The sequence below is a fragment of the Sardina pilchardus genome, chromosome 19 (genome assembly GCF_963854185.1).
Source record: "Sardina pilchardus chromosome 19, fSarPil1.1, whole genome shotgun sequence".
Taxonomy (NCBI): domain Eukaryota; kingdom Metazoa; phylum Chordata; class Actinopteri; order Clupeiformes; family Clupeidae; genus Sardina; species Sardina pilchardus.
In genome coordinates, this window is record NC_085012.1 from 23,581,543 (window position 1) to 23,598,971 (window position 17,429).

The 17,429-nt window shown below is 47.5% G+C and overlaps 1 protein-coding gene across 5 annotated transcripts in view; it reads left to right on the forward strand.

The window, feature by feature from the left end:
- ncoa2 (nuclear receptor coactivator 2) overlaps positions 1–17,429 on the forward strand; it is a 102,553-nt gene that overhangs the window by 81,000 nt on the left and 4,124 nt on the right. For 2 of the 5 annotated variants that reach the window (XM_062521988.1, XM_062521987.1), the window contains exons 14-22: positions 724–993; positions 1,464–1,593; positions 1,786–1,948; positions 4,398–4,703; positions 6,734–6,811; positions 7,989–8,511; positions 11,282–11,459; positions 14,625–14,793; positions 17,078–17,429. The exon at positions 17,078–17,429 is cut by the window's right edge and continues 4,124 nt beyond it. In XM_062521988.1, the coding sequence (XP_062377972.1) occupies positions 724–993; positions 1,464–1,593; positions 1,786–1,948; positions 4,398–4,703; positions 6,734–6,811; positions 7,989–8,511; positions 11,282–11,459; positions 14,625–14,793; positions 17,078–17,089 (1,829 nt within the window). In that variant the 3' untranslated portion in view covers positions 17,090–17,429. The remainder of the gene's footprint in view (positions 1–723; positions 994–1,463; positions 1,594–1,785; positions 1,949–4,397; positions 4,704–6,733; positions 6,812–7,988; positions 8,512–11,281; positions 11,460–14,624; positions 14,794–17,077) is intronic. The other 3 variants (XM_062521990.1, XM_062521989.1, XM_062521991.1) reach the window with 3 other exon arrangements.

Sequence of the window (17,429 nt, forward strand, 5' to 3'; positions counted from 1 at the left end):
ACCATTAGTCATGCAAAAACACCACAGACAGGGTAAAGATGGGGGAGGGGGGGTGCTTTCACCATAGAGTGTGTTTACATGCACACTAGAAAAACGATTACTGGCGGTGATCGGGTAACTGGAATGATCCGTTTTAGGTGTATACTGTACATGTCGTAAAGAAGTCTGAATATTGACACCTACTGTAGATGTGTTAGACGGATTTTTCATCAATGATAACTGCTGTAAACCTTATAATGAATATCGTTTTTTTCTTTTTTTTTCGTTTACATGAAAACACCTGAATTACCAGATACCTACAAAAACCTGATAATCAGATTTTTAGTCTGTATGTAAACACACTCTTAGCGGGCTTTTCTGGTTGTACTATTATTGGTTTCATTTACTTAGTGCCTTAAGCATAGTTTTCAAACCCTCTATATCCATCATGAAAATAGATCCAAATTCAGAGGAAATATTCAGAATATATATGTATACTTATGTATGTATTTTTTTATTTACCTTAATTTCCCAACTATTAGCTATTAGCTACTATTAACTATTAACCGCATTATATACATTGATTTTACAAAATGTCTTCAGCTATACACGGGCACAGTTGGTATGGTTTTGTTTCTTTTAACTTGCAAAAAACACTGTCCTGAGGCTTATTTTGTTATATTATATAGTTCTGTTTTTCTACGGTGGTCAGATTATGATTGTATTTCCTCTTCTCCACCTCAGGAGTGATGGGGGCCAACAGTCCCCGTGGGGCCGGCCTGCAACAGGAGCCCTGGGGCCCCCACGGCCCCGCCGTCAGCAGCTCGGCCCCCACCCCGGCCTCCGTGGCCCAGGGCCTCCAGCAGGGGGCGCTCCACGGGCGCATGGTGGCCAACGCGGCGGGCCCCGGGGGGCCCATGCGGCCCAACAGCCAGCCGGGGCCCAGGCAGATGCTGCAGCAGGCCCAGATGATGCCCGGGGGTGAGGCTCCGCACCAGCTGCTCCGCGCTGCTCGTAATGCCACCTCTGTCTCTCCTTCTCTCGGCCCCTCGGCCCTCCAGCCCTCCTCACGCTCCTCCCTCCTGCCCCCTTCGGTCCACTCTGGACTGGCCTTTGGGTCTCCTCCTGACCTCTCCTCCATTTTCCATCTATTCTAGTCTGCTCCACACTCCTCCCCTGTATCCCTCCCTCTCTCTATCCTTTCCATTCAAAAACAGACCTCCTCCTCTTCCTCTCGTCTCTCTTCTCCCCTTTTCCTCCATCAGTTTAGACCATGCCTGTCTTTTCTCTTCTCTTCCACCAATCTGTCTCTGTCAGTCTCTCTCTCATTGTTTCTTCTCTCCCCCCTTTCTCTTCTGCCTGTCTGACATACAGTAGTTAAGAGTCTTGTGTATGTAGTTAGCACTCAATTATTACCAGCAGGTGTGTTTACAGAGCACTCTTGTAAACAGTTCGTTTGTTTGTTTGTTTGTTTGTTTGTGCAGGACAAGCAAACATGGACATGGGCATGGTGGCGCACCAGTTCTCCCAGCAGCAGGTGCCACCCAATCAGACGGCCCCGTGGCCGGACAGCATGCTGCCCATAGACCAGGTGCCCTTCGCCAGCCAGAACAGGTGAGTGGAGCAGCTGCCCGCTGGAACACCTTAGCGCACCAACACAGAGGGCTCATCATCGCCAGCCTCAGAGAGAGATGCCCACCTCTCGTGCATCTTGCCATTGGTTGAAAGCCATGAATACCTTGATGCCAGTCAGCAGAACTACATATGTGTGTGTGTGTGTGTGTGTGTGTGTGTGTGTGTGTGTAGGTCGGTGTACGGCGGGCCCCAGGAGGACGTGTTGTGTGCGCCCCCTAGTGACGGCCCTGCTGACGAGGGGGCCCTGCTCAGTCAGCTGTACAGCGTGCTCAAGGACGCCGACTGCCTGGACGAGATCGACAAGGCCCTCGGCATCCCCGCGCTGGTGGGACAGGTGAGTGGATCCACCCAGTCTGCACCTGCTTCCTCTATCTCTCTCTCTCTTTCTTTCTCTCTCTCTATCTCTCTCTTTCTCTCTATCTCTCTCTTTATTTATCTCCCTCTCTTCTTTCTCTATCAGCATCACCACAACCTTGTACAGTACAGTATTGGCAAAGTATTTGGGTTGGAAGGTGGACACTAATCACATAATTGGTCTTTCTCTTTTTCTTTCTCTCTCTCTCTTTTCTTCTGTCTTTCTAGCTCTTTACCCCTCAAACCTTCTCTTTTTCACCTTCGATTCCCTACTAGTCTCCTATCATCTGCTTTTCTTTTTCTCTCTGATTCTCACTCCGCCTGTTTGTCCTCTTTTTTTTTCTCCTGTATGTCACTACCAACACACACACACACACACACACACACAAACTCCGCCCCCATTCTTCCTATCTTCCTGTCTCTCTCTCCTTAAGTTTCTGTTCTCACTCTGCATTCAGTTCAGCAATATTTGAAAGTGCTTCATTGGCATGACAACATTTTTTTTTTTAACACCGAAGCATTGCGCATTCTCTCCCTCCCTCCCTCCCTCCATCCCTCTCTCTCTCTCTCTCTCTCTCTCTCTCTCTCATGATTAAACTGTGATGGCCAAATTAACATTTCAAACAAGCTTTATTGGCGTAGCTGCACAACACCACTGACAAAGCAGTCTGTGTGCATGTGAAAACGATGCACGGCGTGCACGTAAATGACCGCTAATGTGTCCCCTTGTACGAGTCGTTGTCTTTCCCCCTCATACACACGGACGGACACAATCAGTGTGTGTGTGTGTGTGTGTGTGTGTCTGTTCCTCTCCTCCCTCCGTTCTCCTTCTCTCCTCGCCTCCGCGTCTGTCTCCGGCTTGTCTGTCTCTGTCCATCCTTCCTCCCTCTTTTTTGCCGCTTCTGTCGGCACGGTTTCGCTCTCACTTCTTGATCTGTCGAGCCTCTCTCTCTGGCCTGCTGATCGCTGCGATCCCTCGTTCTCCTCTCTCTCTCTCTCTCTCTCTCTCTCTCGCTCTGTCTCTCTTTCTCAGACTTTCTCTGTGGGAAGGGCTGACCACTACTGTGTTGTGTCTTACTCCTTCTACCTCCCCCTCTTTCTCTCTCCGTCTTTCTCTTCCCTCCTCTCTTTTTCTCGGTCTTTCTCGGCTCTCCTCCTCTCCTCCTCTCTCTTTGACAAGGCTGATCTCTCTCTCTTTCTTGCTCTTCTTTCCCTCTCTCTCTTTCTCTCTCTCTGTTTGTCTACCCCACCCCCTAACTCTCTGCCACCTGTGGGTGTGTGATTGTGTGTGTATGTGTGTGCATGCACATGCGCGCTGTGTGTGTCTGTGTGTTTGTGTGTGTGTGTGTGTGTGTGTGTCTGTGTGTGTCTGTGTGTGTCTGTGTGTGTCTGTGTGTGTGTGTGTGTGTGTGTGTGTCTGTGTGTGTGTGTGTGTGTTTTGCGCTGAGTGTGAGGGTCTGGTGGAGCGGCGTTACGTAATGACTTGCATAACGGCTCATAACGGCGCCTGCTGAGCAGGAGCCCTGGGGCGGTGGCCAGCACAGGCACACTAGCGCTAGCACAACACACGAGCGGAGCTACCGCTACCGCTACCGCTAACGCTACTGCTGCTGTCGCTACCGCTAACGCCGCCACTACAGCCCCACCGACCACGCTACTGGGCTAGTGCCTCACTACAGCACAGGGCAGCGCTGCAACACACACACACACACACACACACATACACACAGAGAGAGACACGTACAGAGAGAGGGAGAGGGAGAGAAAGAGAGAGACACACACACACACACACGTGGACACACAGAGTTAAGCCTATAATTACTCATACCCATGACAGATTTTGATTTCTTACGGTTTCTTTTTTGACCAAGAAAACACATAAAATAGCTTTTTTGTTCTTCTTCTTCGTCTTGATGTATATCTTTTAAATCTTTTAAATAATTATCTTAAGTCTGTCGCACACTCAGCCAGACTGTACTGTAGCAATAACACTGTGTGTGTGTGTGTGTGTGTCTTGAGGGTTGTTCCGTAACATGGCTGTTTTTGCGAGGTTTAGAGGGAGGCTGAGTGGAGGGAATAGAGGGAGAACCATGCTGGTATTAATTACACGGCCATGGTGTATGTACACACAAGGTACAGAATGTGCCTCAGGCTTTCTGGTTGCAGTAACATACCGTGTATGTGTGTGTGTTTGTGTGTGTGTATGTCTGTGTGTGCGCGCACTCTTACATATGTATGCATGCCTGTGTGCACCTTTTTGTGTACAAAGTTATGTCTGTTTGCATGCTTGTTTCTATGTTTCCATGCTTTAATGTCTGTTCATACATGCACATTATAATGTGTGTGTGTGTGTGTGCGTGTGTTTTTCATGGTGCTTCTGTGTGACTTTAACATGTGTGTGTGTGTGTGTGTGTTTTCCCGTCCATCAGAGTCAGCCTCTGGAGCAGGAGCAGTTCCCCGGTCAGGACCCCAGTCTGCTGCTGGACCAGAAGCTGCCGGTCTACCCGCCGCAGCAGTACGGGCCTCCGCCGGGCCACATGGCCCAGGCCGGCTACGGGCCGCTGCAGGACCCCGCCGCCGCCGGCTTCCACGGCATGCCGGTGCAGATGGGCCAGCGGCCCGCCTACCCCATCCAGCTCCGCATGCAGCGGCCGGCCCTGCGACCGCCCGGCGGCGTGCCCAGCCAGCCCAACACGCTGCGCCTGCAGCTGCAGCACCGGCTACAGGCCCAGCAGGTACACACACACACACACACACACACACACACACACACACACACACACACACACACACACACACACACACACACACACACACACACACACACACACGCGCACACACACACGCACGCACACACGCGCACACGCAGCCCAACTCGCTCCGCCTGCAGCTGCAGCACCGGCTACAGGCCCAGCAGGTACACGCACGCACACGCACACACACACACATGCAGCCCAACACGCTCCAGCTGCAGCACCGGCTACAGGCCCAGCAGGTACACACACACACATGCGCGCACACACACACACACACACATGTGCATACACAGCCCAACACGCTCCGCCTGCAGCTGCAGCACCAGTTACAGGCCCAGCAAGTACACACACACACACACACACACACACACACTCACACATACTCACACAGCGCCTAACACGATCTGCCTGCAGCTGCAGCAGCAACTACAGGCCCAGCAGGTGTACACACACACACACAGACAGCCCAACACACTGTGCCTTCAACTGCACTTCCACCCAGTTGCAGATGGGTGCGCGCACACACACACACACACACTTAGATAGACATATACGGTATGCATACTTACACTTACATTCATGCAAATATTCATGAACATACACTATAGAGATATGAGCTCACATGCTTGCATACACACATGCCAAGATATGCCCAAGCCAGAGAGGACACACACACACACACACACACACACATTCATGAAAGCTTTTGTTATGAACCTTGTCCTAAGTTGTCCTATGGTTACTCAGAAGGCCCCAGCAATCTCTCCTGAATCCTGAAAACATTTTTAAGGTGTCGCAATTCATAATCCAGCAGTTTGTAGGTGCTGATAATAAAACTGAAAAGCTGACTGCCCACCAAGCACAAGTGAAGCTGTTGCTTCATGTGTTTTGGAAAGGGAAAGAGAAAAGAGAAATCTTTATTACCTTGATAACATGAGAATGTGAAACCTGAAACTTGCCCCATGCCCCCCCATATCTTTAACACACACACACTCTCTCTCTCTCTCCTTCTCTCTCTCTCTCTCTCTCTCTCTCTCTCTGAGGCCTTGGTACTTTGATAAATATTGTTTTATTTTCTCTGCCTCCGGGGGGTCTGGCTCTGCGTAAAATCCCACGGCTGAGCCTGTGCTGCTGCTGTGCAGCGGCCGACCCCGCAGTCTCTCTCTCTCTCTCTCGCTCTCTCTCTCTCTCTCTCTCCTTCTCTCTTGCTCTCTCTCTCTCTCCTTCTCTCTCTCTCTCTCTCTCTCTCTCTCTCTCTCTCCTTCTCTCTTGCTCTCTCTCTCTCCTTCTCTCTCTCTCTCTCTCTCTCTCTCTCTCTCTCTCTCTCTCCCTCTCCCTCTCCCTCTCCCTCCCTCTCTCTCACTCTCTCGTCCACACCAGCACCGCTCCCTCTCCTCCCCCACTCTACACCGCGGCCTGTTCACACTCCTCACAGCTGATCCTCCAGCGTTCCCACCCATGGCTTAGATTATGACATCGGGCGCCGCACTTCGCCTCGGGGCCCCTCTAGTTCCAAGATGGCGGCCCGCTCCTCTCCCCCCAAGTGCGACCTGTGAAAAGCACGCCGCTATGCCGTGCGTTTTGTGCCTTTAACGCCGATCGATGCCACGCGGCGGCGTCGGGGTCGTCCTGACATTGTAAAACGGACAGACGTGTCACAGAGGCAGCTGGTACATTTCAAAGTTCAGTGGGAGAAGCTGGGGCTGCCGAGAGGGAGCACAAACACAGTGCACACGCGTGGCTGCGCACCGACAGTGCTGCCACCTGCTGGCCGCTCAGAGAAGCGCGCGTTGACCTTATTAAGGACAGCTGTCCCCATTACCCCCTGTCAGAAGATTACACAATTTTATGAATGGCTGAAAAATCAAATATCTTTTTGATTGATGTTATTAGGCTTTGTAGGTTATTTCATTCCCTCAATTCAAAGGTATGACCTTGTCTAAGAAAAGCATATGCTCTGTTCAATTCACTATTAAAACTTTGTTTCTCATGTTTTTTTTCCACTTCAGAATCGGCAGCCAGTGCTGAGCCAAATGGCGGGAGTGTCGAACATGAACCTACCTCTCAGACCCAATGTACCCAATCAGGTTAGTGGCACCTCACACTCCATGCCATGGGCTCCAGAGACAACCATTCCATTGGGTGACTGGTTGATTGTTTGTCTGACTGACTGATTGATTGATTGGCTGATGAGACTTAATCCTGAAATAGTCAAGCGACAAAGTCACAATTCATTTCACATCGCTTTGTCAGTTGACTTGACGCTGAGAGTTTTTCCGTAAGAGGTACACAACCCACACACTGATTTATTTATTTCTTTCTCAGTTTTCTGTAAAACGTTGTCTGCGGTTGTTGACACTCCTTGATGTCTCTTTGTAAAGACACCTGCATCAGACCGTGCAGGTGTCAGAAAACAAATATGTTTTCTTACCCTAACAAAGCCATGATACCCCCTCAAACACCTCAAACACATTTCTGGGTGTCTGTTTTATAATGTGCTAATGCAAACCGTGTGTTGCCACTGGATCAGAAGCTCGCTCTGGTATTTCCACATTTCAACAGGATGTTTTTGGTCAAATGATGTTTGAAGTTCCTTCAGTCATGGTCTGTGGCTCACAAAGTTTTCATGCATCAATCGATGTCATAGAGTTGCTAATAACTTAGGGAGTCGATGCACATCAGTGGTTTGTTAAATGTTTTTAATTAAAAAAAAAATAAAAAAAAAACACACTATTTTAACCAAACAGAGACCCAAACATCTCCAGCGTTCAGCTTTATCCATGTGTGCAGTCAGTCGAGGCCGTTTTAAGTCATGAAAGCATATTTCATGTCAAGTCCCCTCATGAAAGCAATTATCAGAGATTAATAGAGACTCATCTGCCAGCATAGCTGCGTGCATTTAGACAATACATCACCAGTCTGTCAGAACTTTTCAGGTACTCAGGGGAAAGTAGAGATTTAAGATCAGTGCATACTGTACTAGTATGATGGGCCAACACACGCATGAAGAAAAACAAAGGAATGCTATACTATGGAGCGGATACGACGTGGGGGGAAAATTAAGGCATTTGGTGATTTAGACTGGACTGTAGAACTAATCAAACGATGAGTACAATCTGTTATTTCTATTAGTTCTTTGAAGTTAAATTTACTATATGTTTCTGTCTGTGTGTCTGTGTGTGTGCATCCTTTCCTGTGTCTGTGCTCCTCCCGTCTTCTGTGTGTGTGTGTGTGTGTGTGTGTGTGTGTGTGTGTCCACCACAGGGGACCATCAACGCTCAGATGCTGGCCCAGCGGCAGCGCGAGATGCTGAGCAACCACCTGCGCCAACGGCAACAGCAAGTGCAGCAGCAGCAGCAGCAGCAGCAGGCCCAACAGCAGCAGCAGCAGCAGCAGCAACAACAGCAGCAGCAGCAGCAGCGTCTAGCCATGAGAGCCCAGGGCCTCAACCTGCCCCCCAACATGGCCGCTGCCGCCGCCGCCGCCGCCGGCCTGCCCGGGGCCCTGGGCAACGCGCGGATGCCCCAGGCCAGCCCCCAACAGTTCCCCTACCCGCCCAGCTACGGTACCGGCCTGGCGTCCCCGCCCACGTGCACCAGCCCCTTCTCCCCGGTCTCCCCCAACCTCCCCCCCCCTCCGCCGGCCCCCCAGCTCCTCGCCCACAGCTCCTTGCATGGCTCCCAGATGGGTCTGGCTAACCAGGGAATGATGGGAAACATGGGCGGACAGTTTGGGGGCGTTATGAGCCCCCAAATGCAGCACAGTGCCTTTCAGTTTCCCAGCTCAGGTACTGCCTGCCCTCTCTCTCTCTCTCCCTCTCTCTCTGTCTCTCTCTCTGTCTCTTTGACTCTCTCTCTCTGTCTCTCATCTGTCGTTATCTCTCTCTCTTTCTCCCTGTCTTTCATCTGTCTTTCTTTCTATCTCTCTCTCTCTCTCCTTCACCATTTGTTTTTCATTCTCTCTCTCTCTATCTATCAATCTTTCTATCTATCTATCTATCATCCATCCTTTGCTGTATATCTATCATTTCATTATCTCTCACTCTTTTTAGCTCATCTTTCAGGCTTCTTCTGACTCGCTCTTCATTTTTTCCTAACACTAATTCTCTTTATCTATCTATCTCTCTCTATGTATCTCTCTCTCATTCTCTCTATCCTATGGCAAACACCTCAACTACCAACTCCCCCAGCTCTCTTCGTCTACAGTTTGAGCCTAACTGTGTGCTTTCTCACAACAGCAGTCAGACTACCCATGCTACATTGCATTGTAGTAGTTCACTTACTATAGTCAGTTCAGTCACGTATGAGGTCATAGATTGTAGTGTAGTATTGTGTGTGTGTGTGTGTGTGTGTGTGTGTGTGTGTGCATATATGTATGTTGTATCTCCAAATCCATTAATTTAAGGAAGTTGAAAAATGTAAAGTACTTTTAAATAATCACGTGTGTGTGTGTGTGTGTGTATGCATGTTTGTATGTAGAAAGAGAGAGAGCCTATTTTATTTTGGGAGTAGGAGTGCTCTCTAAGTGGACATTATACTGTTTAAACATGTTGTTCACTCAGCTTCACATTGCCCACTAGGGGGCAGTAGAAGTATGCAGAAGAATAGAAGCTATTAAAGTACAGGTGCACCGTAGAAATATTTGCATTAATGCAAGTTGATGTCTTTATTCAAAATTGTACAGTTGGCTACAGCTATTTGGAGATGTGAGGTTAGGGCCAATGTCTATTACTAAGACCAGTCCTATTTAAGACGTTTCAGTCAAGTCAGTGACTTGATTAAATTTGGACAAGATCTTGGTGATTGATCAGAGGTGTTGTCCAGTCGTTGAACGCTGGGGGAGGTCTGAGCTGCTGGTGAGCGCTGTGGCGCGGCTGTCTCATCTGTGCTCATCTGTGTGTGTCGCGTGTGTGTTCTCACTGCCGCCACTAATCTGGCCGCCTGCCGGTGCTGCTCAGTGGATGTGGAGCTGATTTTGATCCTGAACCCCAACACCCCCTGATCTTATGGTGACCCAGACCCGACCAAGAACCCATCCCCCCCCCCCCCCATCACCTCACACACATATCCACACACACACACTCTCACATTCACACTCACACATGCATAGATACATACACACTTATGCATACATACATAGACACACACACACACACACACACACACACACACACACCCCCCCCCCCCCCCCCTAACCTTTAACCCTACCTTATCCTGCACCCCTCCTTCTAACCTGCATGGGTAGATGATTGAGATGACTGACTGCTAACATCTGCCAGTAACACCCCCCCCCCCCGCATCCTTCGCCCTTGATGGGAGCTGTCTCTCTGGAGTGGATCTGGAGCCCCAAGTGGACCTGAATCCTCCCCTCCAGAGGCTGCTCCTATCTGGGTCAACAGTACCCTACCCGCCAACGCCCCCCTCTAACTGGTTCTTAAAGGGGAAATCCAGTGTTAAATGGGTTTTCGATATGCTACGTGTGACCATAAGCTAGAGTCATGAACGAGGGGTGACCCTATCCAGACCCGAAGCATTCCGAACTCAGCCAGTTTTTACCGCTTCTTCCACAGCGCTGTTGTAAATCGCTTTTCTTAACATTTCAAACGAGGCATTGTATGTGTGCTGAATGTTTATTTAGAAGACCGTTTATACAAATACTACCTGGAGTAACTTTTTCGCTTGATTTCCGGACAACACCATTTTTAATTTAATTGAATTAAATTTTAATTTAATAAGTCTATCAACAAACGCAAATCTCGTTGTTGATGGAAGGAGGACTGTGCACGTGAGCATTCAAGAAGGGAGTTATGTTGTGCATGGGAAAATAACATGGATTAGAACTGGCCAAGTTCGGAATGCTTTGGGTCTGAATAGCATCAGCTCTTGTCCATGACTGTAGCTTATGGTCATACACTATATTGCTAAAAGTATTCGGTGGACCGACGTCATATTAAACCCTATGGATTAAGGTTGGGATGTGACTGAAGTTCATATATGAGTCAAGGCAAGTGAGCGAATACTTTTGGCAATATAGTATCTAAAGCCCATTTAACACCGGACTTCCCTTTTAAGGATAAGGATGTCAGTCAGAGGAATTTCCATGTGCTGTGGGCCTCTATGGGCAAAACCAAATGAAGTTTTAAGGACTACAAGCTTAACTGCTGCCATTAAAATCTTGTGTGATTACCCATCCTCTTTAGCCACTAATTAGAGTAGTGTCCATGGTGAGTGATAGTGCAGAATAAATCTCTTCTCACATTAGCATGCTCATCTTGTGATCATAATCACCGTGTAGGTTTGTTAATCCAGAGCTTTGTATGTGTCATAACTAAAAAAGTGGGAACGTTTGTGGTGTACTTGTTAACCTACTCCTCTCACAACAGAGAGTTTGTATTAGTTGTGTGTGTACATAACTAACACTTCACGTGTGTCTGTTTAGTTGGTCTAGTAGCTTATTCACGTCCCATACGCTTCTGTGTCTCCTGGTTTGTTTAGCTTTCTCAGCTATCTCACAGAGTGTGTGTGTGTGTGTGTGTGTGTGTGTGTGTGTGTGTGCAGGTATGAGTCAGCAGCCTGATGGTGGTTTCGGAGGAGCCACCACCCCCCAGAGCCCCCTCATGTCGCCCCGCATGGGCCACGCTCAGAGTCCCATGATGCAACAGCCCCAGGGCAACGCCAGCTTCCAGTCCTCGCCCGACATGAACGGCTGGCCACAGGGCAACATGCCGGGCAACAAGTAAGGGACCGGGCATCCACCCAGCTGGGCACACAGACGAACATTACCACAGAATCTCACGTCATATCCACATCCAATCCAATCATGCTAGACAGGACCCATTGTTTATGTAAGGCACAGGTGTCAAACTCAAGGCCCGCGGGCCAGATGCGGCCCGCCACGTCATTTCATATGGCCCGCGAGAGCTTTAAGGGTCTGATACAGTATGTGGCCCGCGAGAGCTTAAAAGGTCCGATACAGTTTTTGCGTATAGGCAATACACTGCAATACAATGCACGCATGTGAGACTGACAGGGAGGCAACATCAACCACCTTCCTCTATGATGATCAGTGCAACTGGCTACATCAGATGTGATAGCAACGTGTACGTGTGAAAACACAATAGACCAGTACTCTAAACTATTTTAGCGAACAGAGCGCCTAAATTACGTGCTCGGTTTAGCCTGCCTGTGAAACGCATGATTGTTTGAAGTGCGTGTGCTTCTTTGAGAGGGGAATCGATGTAGTAGTTGTAAACTACGTGATACGTTTACGTCTACGTTTAAAAGGCATGTATAATTGTGTGTAGTCCTATTATCCAAAAAATCCAGCTCCAAATCCTTGCTAATCGAGCAAGTGATTATTTGGCCAAAAGCGAAAATAAGCCTATTCTGACCGAGAAGAGGTGCATTCATATCAGGCAAGCAGAGGTATGCTAGAAGTTTGTAGTAATCACCCTTGCTTTGCATTTTCATTTCAGTTTAAAACGAACAACATAGAATCCACACAACACCTTTCAACTTTAAAACTTCAAAGAAAAAGTCCACCGGGACCGTTCGCTTCTACTGTATGTGTATGGAACGGTGTAGGCTAGTGACGCATTTCATATGGATGCACTTTTTGACATGACAGTTACAGTAGCCTACTCGTTTGCATCACTTGCTAGATGTAAAACTGCATTTCGTTACTGGTATTTCACTTGTGCAATGACAGTAAAGTTGAATATACTCGAATCTAAAAACTCAGAAATATGAAAAAAAAAAAGAATCCATGGCATGATCTCTTCCTGACTGACCAGTGACCCTCATTGAAAAGTCAAACTGTATGGAACTGACTGTGGTGTTTTGTTTTTACAAAACATAATAATAATACAAAAGAACATGTCATGGCATGCTGATACCTTTTGCTCTTCTCGATTTTAGAAGTTTTACCGATGCTAAAGATTTTGTGGCTGGTGCTACAAATCTTAGAAGTTACATCTGGCCCTTTGAGGGCAACCATTGGGCTGATGTGGCCCTCGGTGAAAATGAGTTTGACACCCCTGATGTAAGGGATAATGGATGACACGCGGTTATTCAAAGTTAATGCACGTTCTAGACAGTGATACAGTCCGACGCGAAGCGGAGGGACGTTCCGTCTAGAAAAGTGCATTAACTTTGAATATCCCGCTTATTCCACTGTTGCCACTTCCGTTGTGTTAGTTTCCGGTGCTAATTTAAATGTTTTAATCGCTAGAACTGTATTGTTTGTAGAACTGCTTTTCCCAGACACATTTCAACTAATTTCTCAAACTGCGGTTACTAGTTCTAAATGGATGGATGCTATACACATACAGACGGCATCTCGTCATAATCGTGGTTACCGCCCCCAGTTACCGTGGTTACCATGGCTGAAACACCCCCGTGGGGGAAAAAGTTTGTTTCCACTGCATGCAATCTAATGGAGGTGGACCGGTGTGAGGTTAAAAAAGATTAGATCTTTTAACAAACATCAATAAACGGCTAAACCACGTTTGGACTGATAGTTATCTCCGAGGTTAAGATTAACATTAAGTTCCCTCAATTTGGTAATTCCAGTTAAATAGCCAGAACTGTCTCGAGTATACCCATTGTAGAACTGTTGTCAATGGCTGGCTGAGTAGCTAAGTCTTATGGCATAACACCACATACACATAAGTTGCACACGCCATCAGTTTTGAAAAGCCTGCATGGAGAGGAGGGCTACATTTGAATATGCATCAGAGAGATGGAAGGGTGGAAGTTCTCCCATCCTACGCGGAGGATAGCCGTGCTTCTGCATGTTGTCACTCCTTAGCCATTCCTGTATGTAAAAATAGAGATGTTTTGTTGTGCATTGTAGTCAAATGAGTCCAAAACACTGTACATCACCATCATGATTTGGCAGTAATGGAAAAAACGCAAATAGTGCAAAGACCTTGCTATACTGTACTGGTGGATGTATCCTTATTTGGAAAGACTTAAGTCACATCAGTTATTTCCTCACAAGTTAAACTTGTGTGTGTTAGTCAGTGCCTACCGTGTTGGCGTTGTGCTGATGTTGTAAGAATGTGATATGAATAAATATAAAGACATGCTTCTGCTCAGTTGGTAGTTAGTAATATTGCCAAGACCATAAACACATGTGGGAAAAGGCAATAATGATTGGCTCAGAAAAAAGCTAAAATAACTTTTATCCTAAAAGAACTATTTGAAACAAAATGAAACAAGTAGCCTAATGCACTCTGGTGTTTTAAATCCAAAATTAGGAGGAACATAAAGCTTCTGTTAACACTAAAGAATGCACCTTCAACTGAGTCTATCTGCAACCTATAAAGATAACACAAATTAAATGGTAGCCTGATGTCCTACCTGTGAATGTCTTGCACAGTTGTTTACAGAGCAGATATGTACATTTCATATCTTTATGGGGTTTTTTTTGGTCAAAATGTAGACATTTGTTAAGTGTCTGTCATTGTTGCCACAACAGTAGGCTAATTCATGTCAACTGAGATGTCCACGACCTCGCACCTCAGTGGCAATGTGTTAAGACTCTTCAGGTTGAGAGTTATATCTCACACACACACACACACACACACACACACAGACACACACACACACACACTAAAGACACATTATCTTATCTAGAGAGTAAACAGTTGAAGGAAAAATACTTCAACACAAAAATATACTTCAATAAACACCTGAGGTGTTAATTCCTTGTGCCTTGTGTTCAGGGTTCAGATAACAAATGTTCCGTTATTTAAATTCTCCTCTTCTCTCTCTCCCCCCTCTCTCTCTCTCTCTCTCTCTCTCTCTCTCTCGCTCTCTCTCTCTCTCTCTCTCTCTCTCTCTCTCTCTCTCTCTCTCTCTCTCTCTCTCTCTCTCTCTCTCTCTCTCTCTCTCTCAGCATGTTCCCCCAGCAGTCTCCGCCGCAGTTTGGTCAGCAGTCCAACGGCAACATGTACAACGGTAACGGCATGAACCTCAACGTCTCTATGGCAACCAACGCCAGCAGCATGAGCAGCATGGGCCAGATGAGCAGCCAGATGAACGTCACGTCCATGGCCTCCGAACAGGTGAGACACGCACACACACACACACACACACACACACACACACACACACACACACACACACACACACACACACAGCCAAATACATGTCACGTCCATGGCCTCCGAACAGATGAGATCTTCACACACACAATAATATACATTCTAATACTCACATGCTTGAAAACTTAAACACACTTAAACACACACTTTTCTCAGTTCAATCCAATGAGCTTTATTGGCATGATCATTTACTTGGAGAGAGTGTTGACAAAGCATGAAATAAATACACTGCAGAGCATAAACATAGAAAACATTCCACTCATAGGGAGGTACAGTCATAGAACTTATGTGTACACAAGGTTGAAATACACAGGCAGACACACACACACACACACACACACACACACACACACAAACATTTTCATCACTCAAACATTTAAATGTACTTGTTTACACACATTCTCAAAATAGGAAATCACCAGAAGAGATGGATCTCTCTCCCTTTCTCTCTCTTTCTCTCGTTCTCTTGTTCTCTCTCTTTCTCTTTTTTTGATACCTCTCTCTCCCTCCCTCTCCCTCCTGACAGATGACCCTAGCTATAACAGATGCCCCACTCTTTCGTCTCGCCCCAAACACACATGACCCCTCTGCGCCCTGACTAATGTCACGCCCAGGACCCCCCCTTAAGTGTGTTTGTGTCTGCTCATATTTATGGCCCACATCTCTGTGCTTAACTCATTATGAGAGGCATACCTGCCCAAAAGGCTTTAAAGTGTCCGCGCCACACTTGATCAAGGCCATTTTGCCCCTTCTGAACCCTCATTAATAATTAACCCCAATTAGCTTCTGTTTTAGTTCAAATGGGGGAGGGGGGCGGGGGGCAGTAGTGAGGAGTGGTGATGTAATTAGCACTGTGCACTTAGCACCAAAACCAGAGCGATTTGTACGCGTGGAGGGCAGTATTTTAAAGGGCAGACTTCTGATGTCTTAGACACACATCTCGGTCCCATCTCAAACACACACACACACACACACACACACACACACACACACACACACACACACACACACACACACACACACACACACACACACACACATACGTGAACACACACACACACACACACAAACAAAGTGTCTTAGTCAGAAGAACCGTCTTACTCATGCAGACACTCCTATGCACTCTTTACAGCCCACTTTAGCTATGACACATAATGGTATGTTCCCTATGCATCCCATTACATTAATGTTTTTGCATCTATAGATCTGTTTCACCATGAGTTTTATCTATGATATGTCTCTCTCTCTCTCTCTCTCTCTCTCTCTCTCTCTCTCTCTGAAGTTGGTCTAGTAAGAGTAAGGCCTGTGCATGCCTCACTGTTGCCTGCCAGGCTTTTAAGCCTCATAAAGTAGTATGAATATTTAACCAAGGTGCAGCAGGTCTGATCGCAAGCACTCCTCCACGGTCACTGTGTGGCCACAGACCCCCCCCCCCCCCCCCCCCCACACACACACACACACACACACACACTCAAACACACACACACACACACACAGAGTCCTCCTCCCAGCTCATCGGCTGGACCCCAGTCTGGTGATTTATCCCTCTGCAGTCCTGTAGTAACTAGTGGCCCTTAATAATTTAGCAGTGCGTTGAGCCATTAGTGCAGTTTTAGGACTTTGGGAGATGTATTACTCGTGATGAGCTCGGAGCGCTTGAGTTATCCCACAGGGCTGACCCCTCCACAGGGCTGACCCCTCCGTGCTTGGTAAAACAGAAGCTTGTGTTCACATACACACATTTCATGGCATGGTGGACTTGTCCAGTCCTTCGCACTTTTGATTGCGGCGAGAGTGTGGTTTTTCTGTAATGAGTAACATGAAAAAGATACTTGAAGAAAACTTCAACCAAAGACCAAATATTATCTCCAAATCAGCTGTTTTCAATCTTTTGTGGGATTGCAATGTGTTAGATTCATATGGAAGTGAAATTAGAATTAGATTGGATTATATTAGATTAGATTAAACTTTTTTGTTGTGCAGAGTACAGGTACAAAGATGAACACAATGCATCAAAAGAATTGCCCCTTTGTTTAGCTGCTACACTGAGGAGTCATTTGGATTCCCACAAGTGATACTATGATTCTAACAATCTAATCTAAAGACATTCCAACTCCTCAATTCTCGTAGACACCTTACAGGCCAGTCCTTATACTGACCCATTTTGATGACCAGAAAAGTGTCCTATTAGTAAAGATCTGATCGCTGTGCTCTTTGTGTGTGTTTGTCTGTCTCTTTCACGCAGAAATACTGTTGACCTCAGCGATGGCAGATGTCCCTATGATGCCCCGTGGCACAACCCTCTCCCCCTTCGGACAGAATCCCCAACCAGGCAGCCAGCCAGCAAGCGAGCCAGCCAGCCCTCTCTCCAGCATACAGACCTCCACCTCCTGAGCCAACCTCCAGAACCAGGGCCCAGCCGCACCCCCGTCTGCTGCCCAGCCTCGAGTGCTCCCGGCTGGGACGCGGCCCTGCGTCGATCCCCCTGTGGTGGGGGGCTGTCCCAGGACATACCAGGGGGGGTGTCGGCTGGGCCAGAGATCTGTCTGGACCAGAGGCCAGGACGGGCCAGTGCGGGGTGTGGGGTGTTGGACATC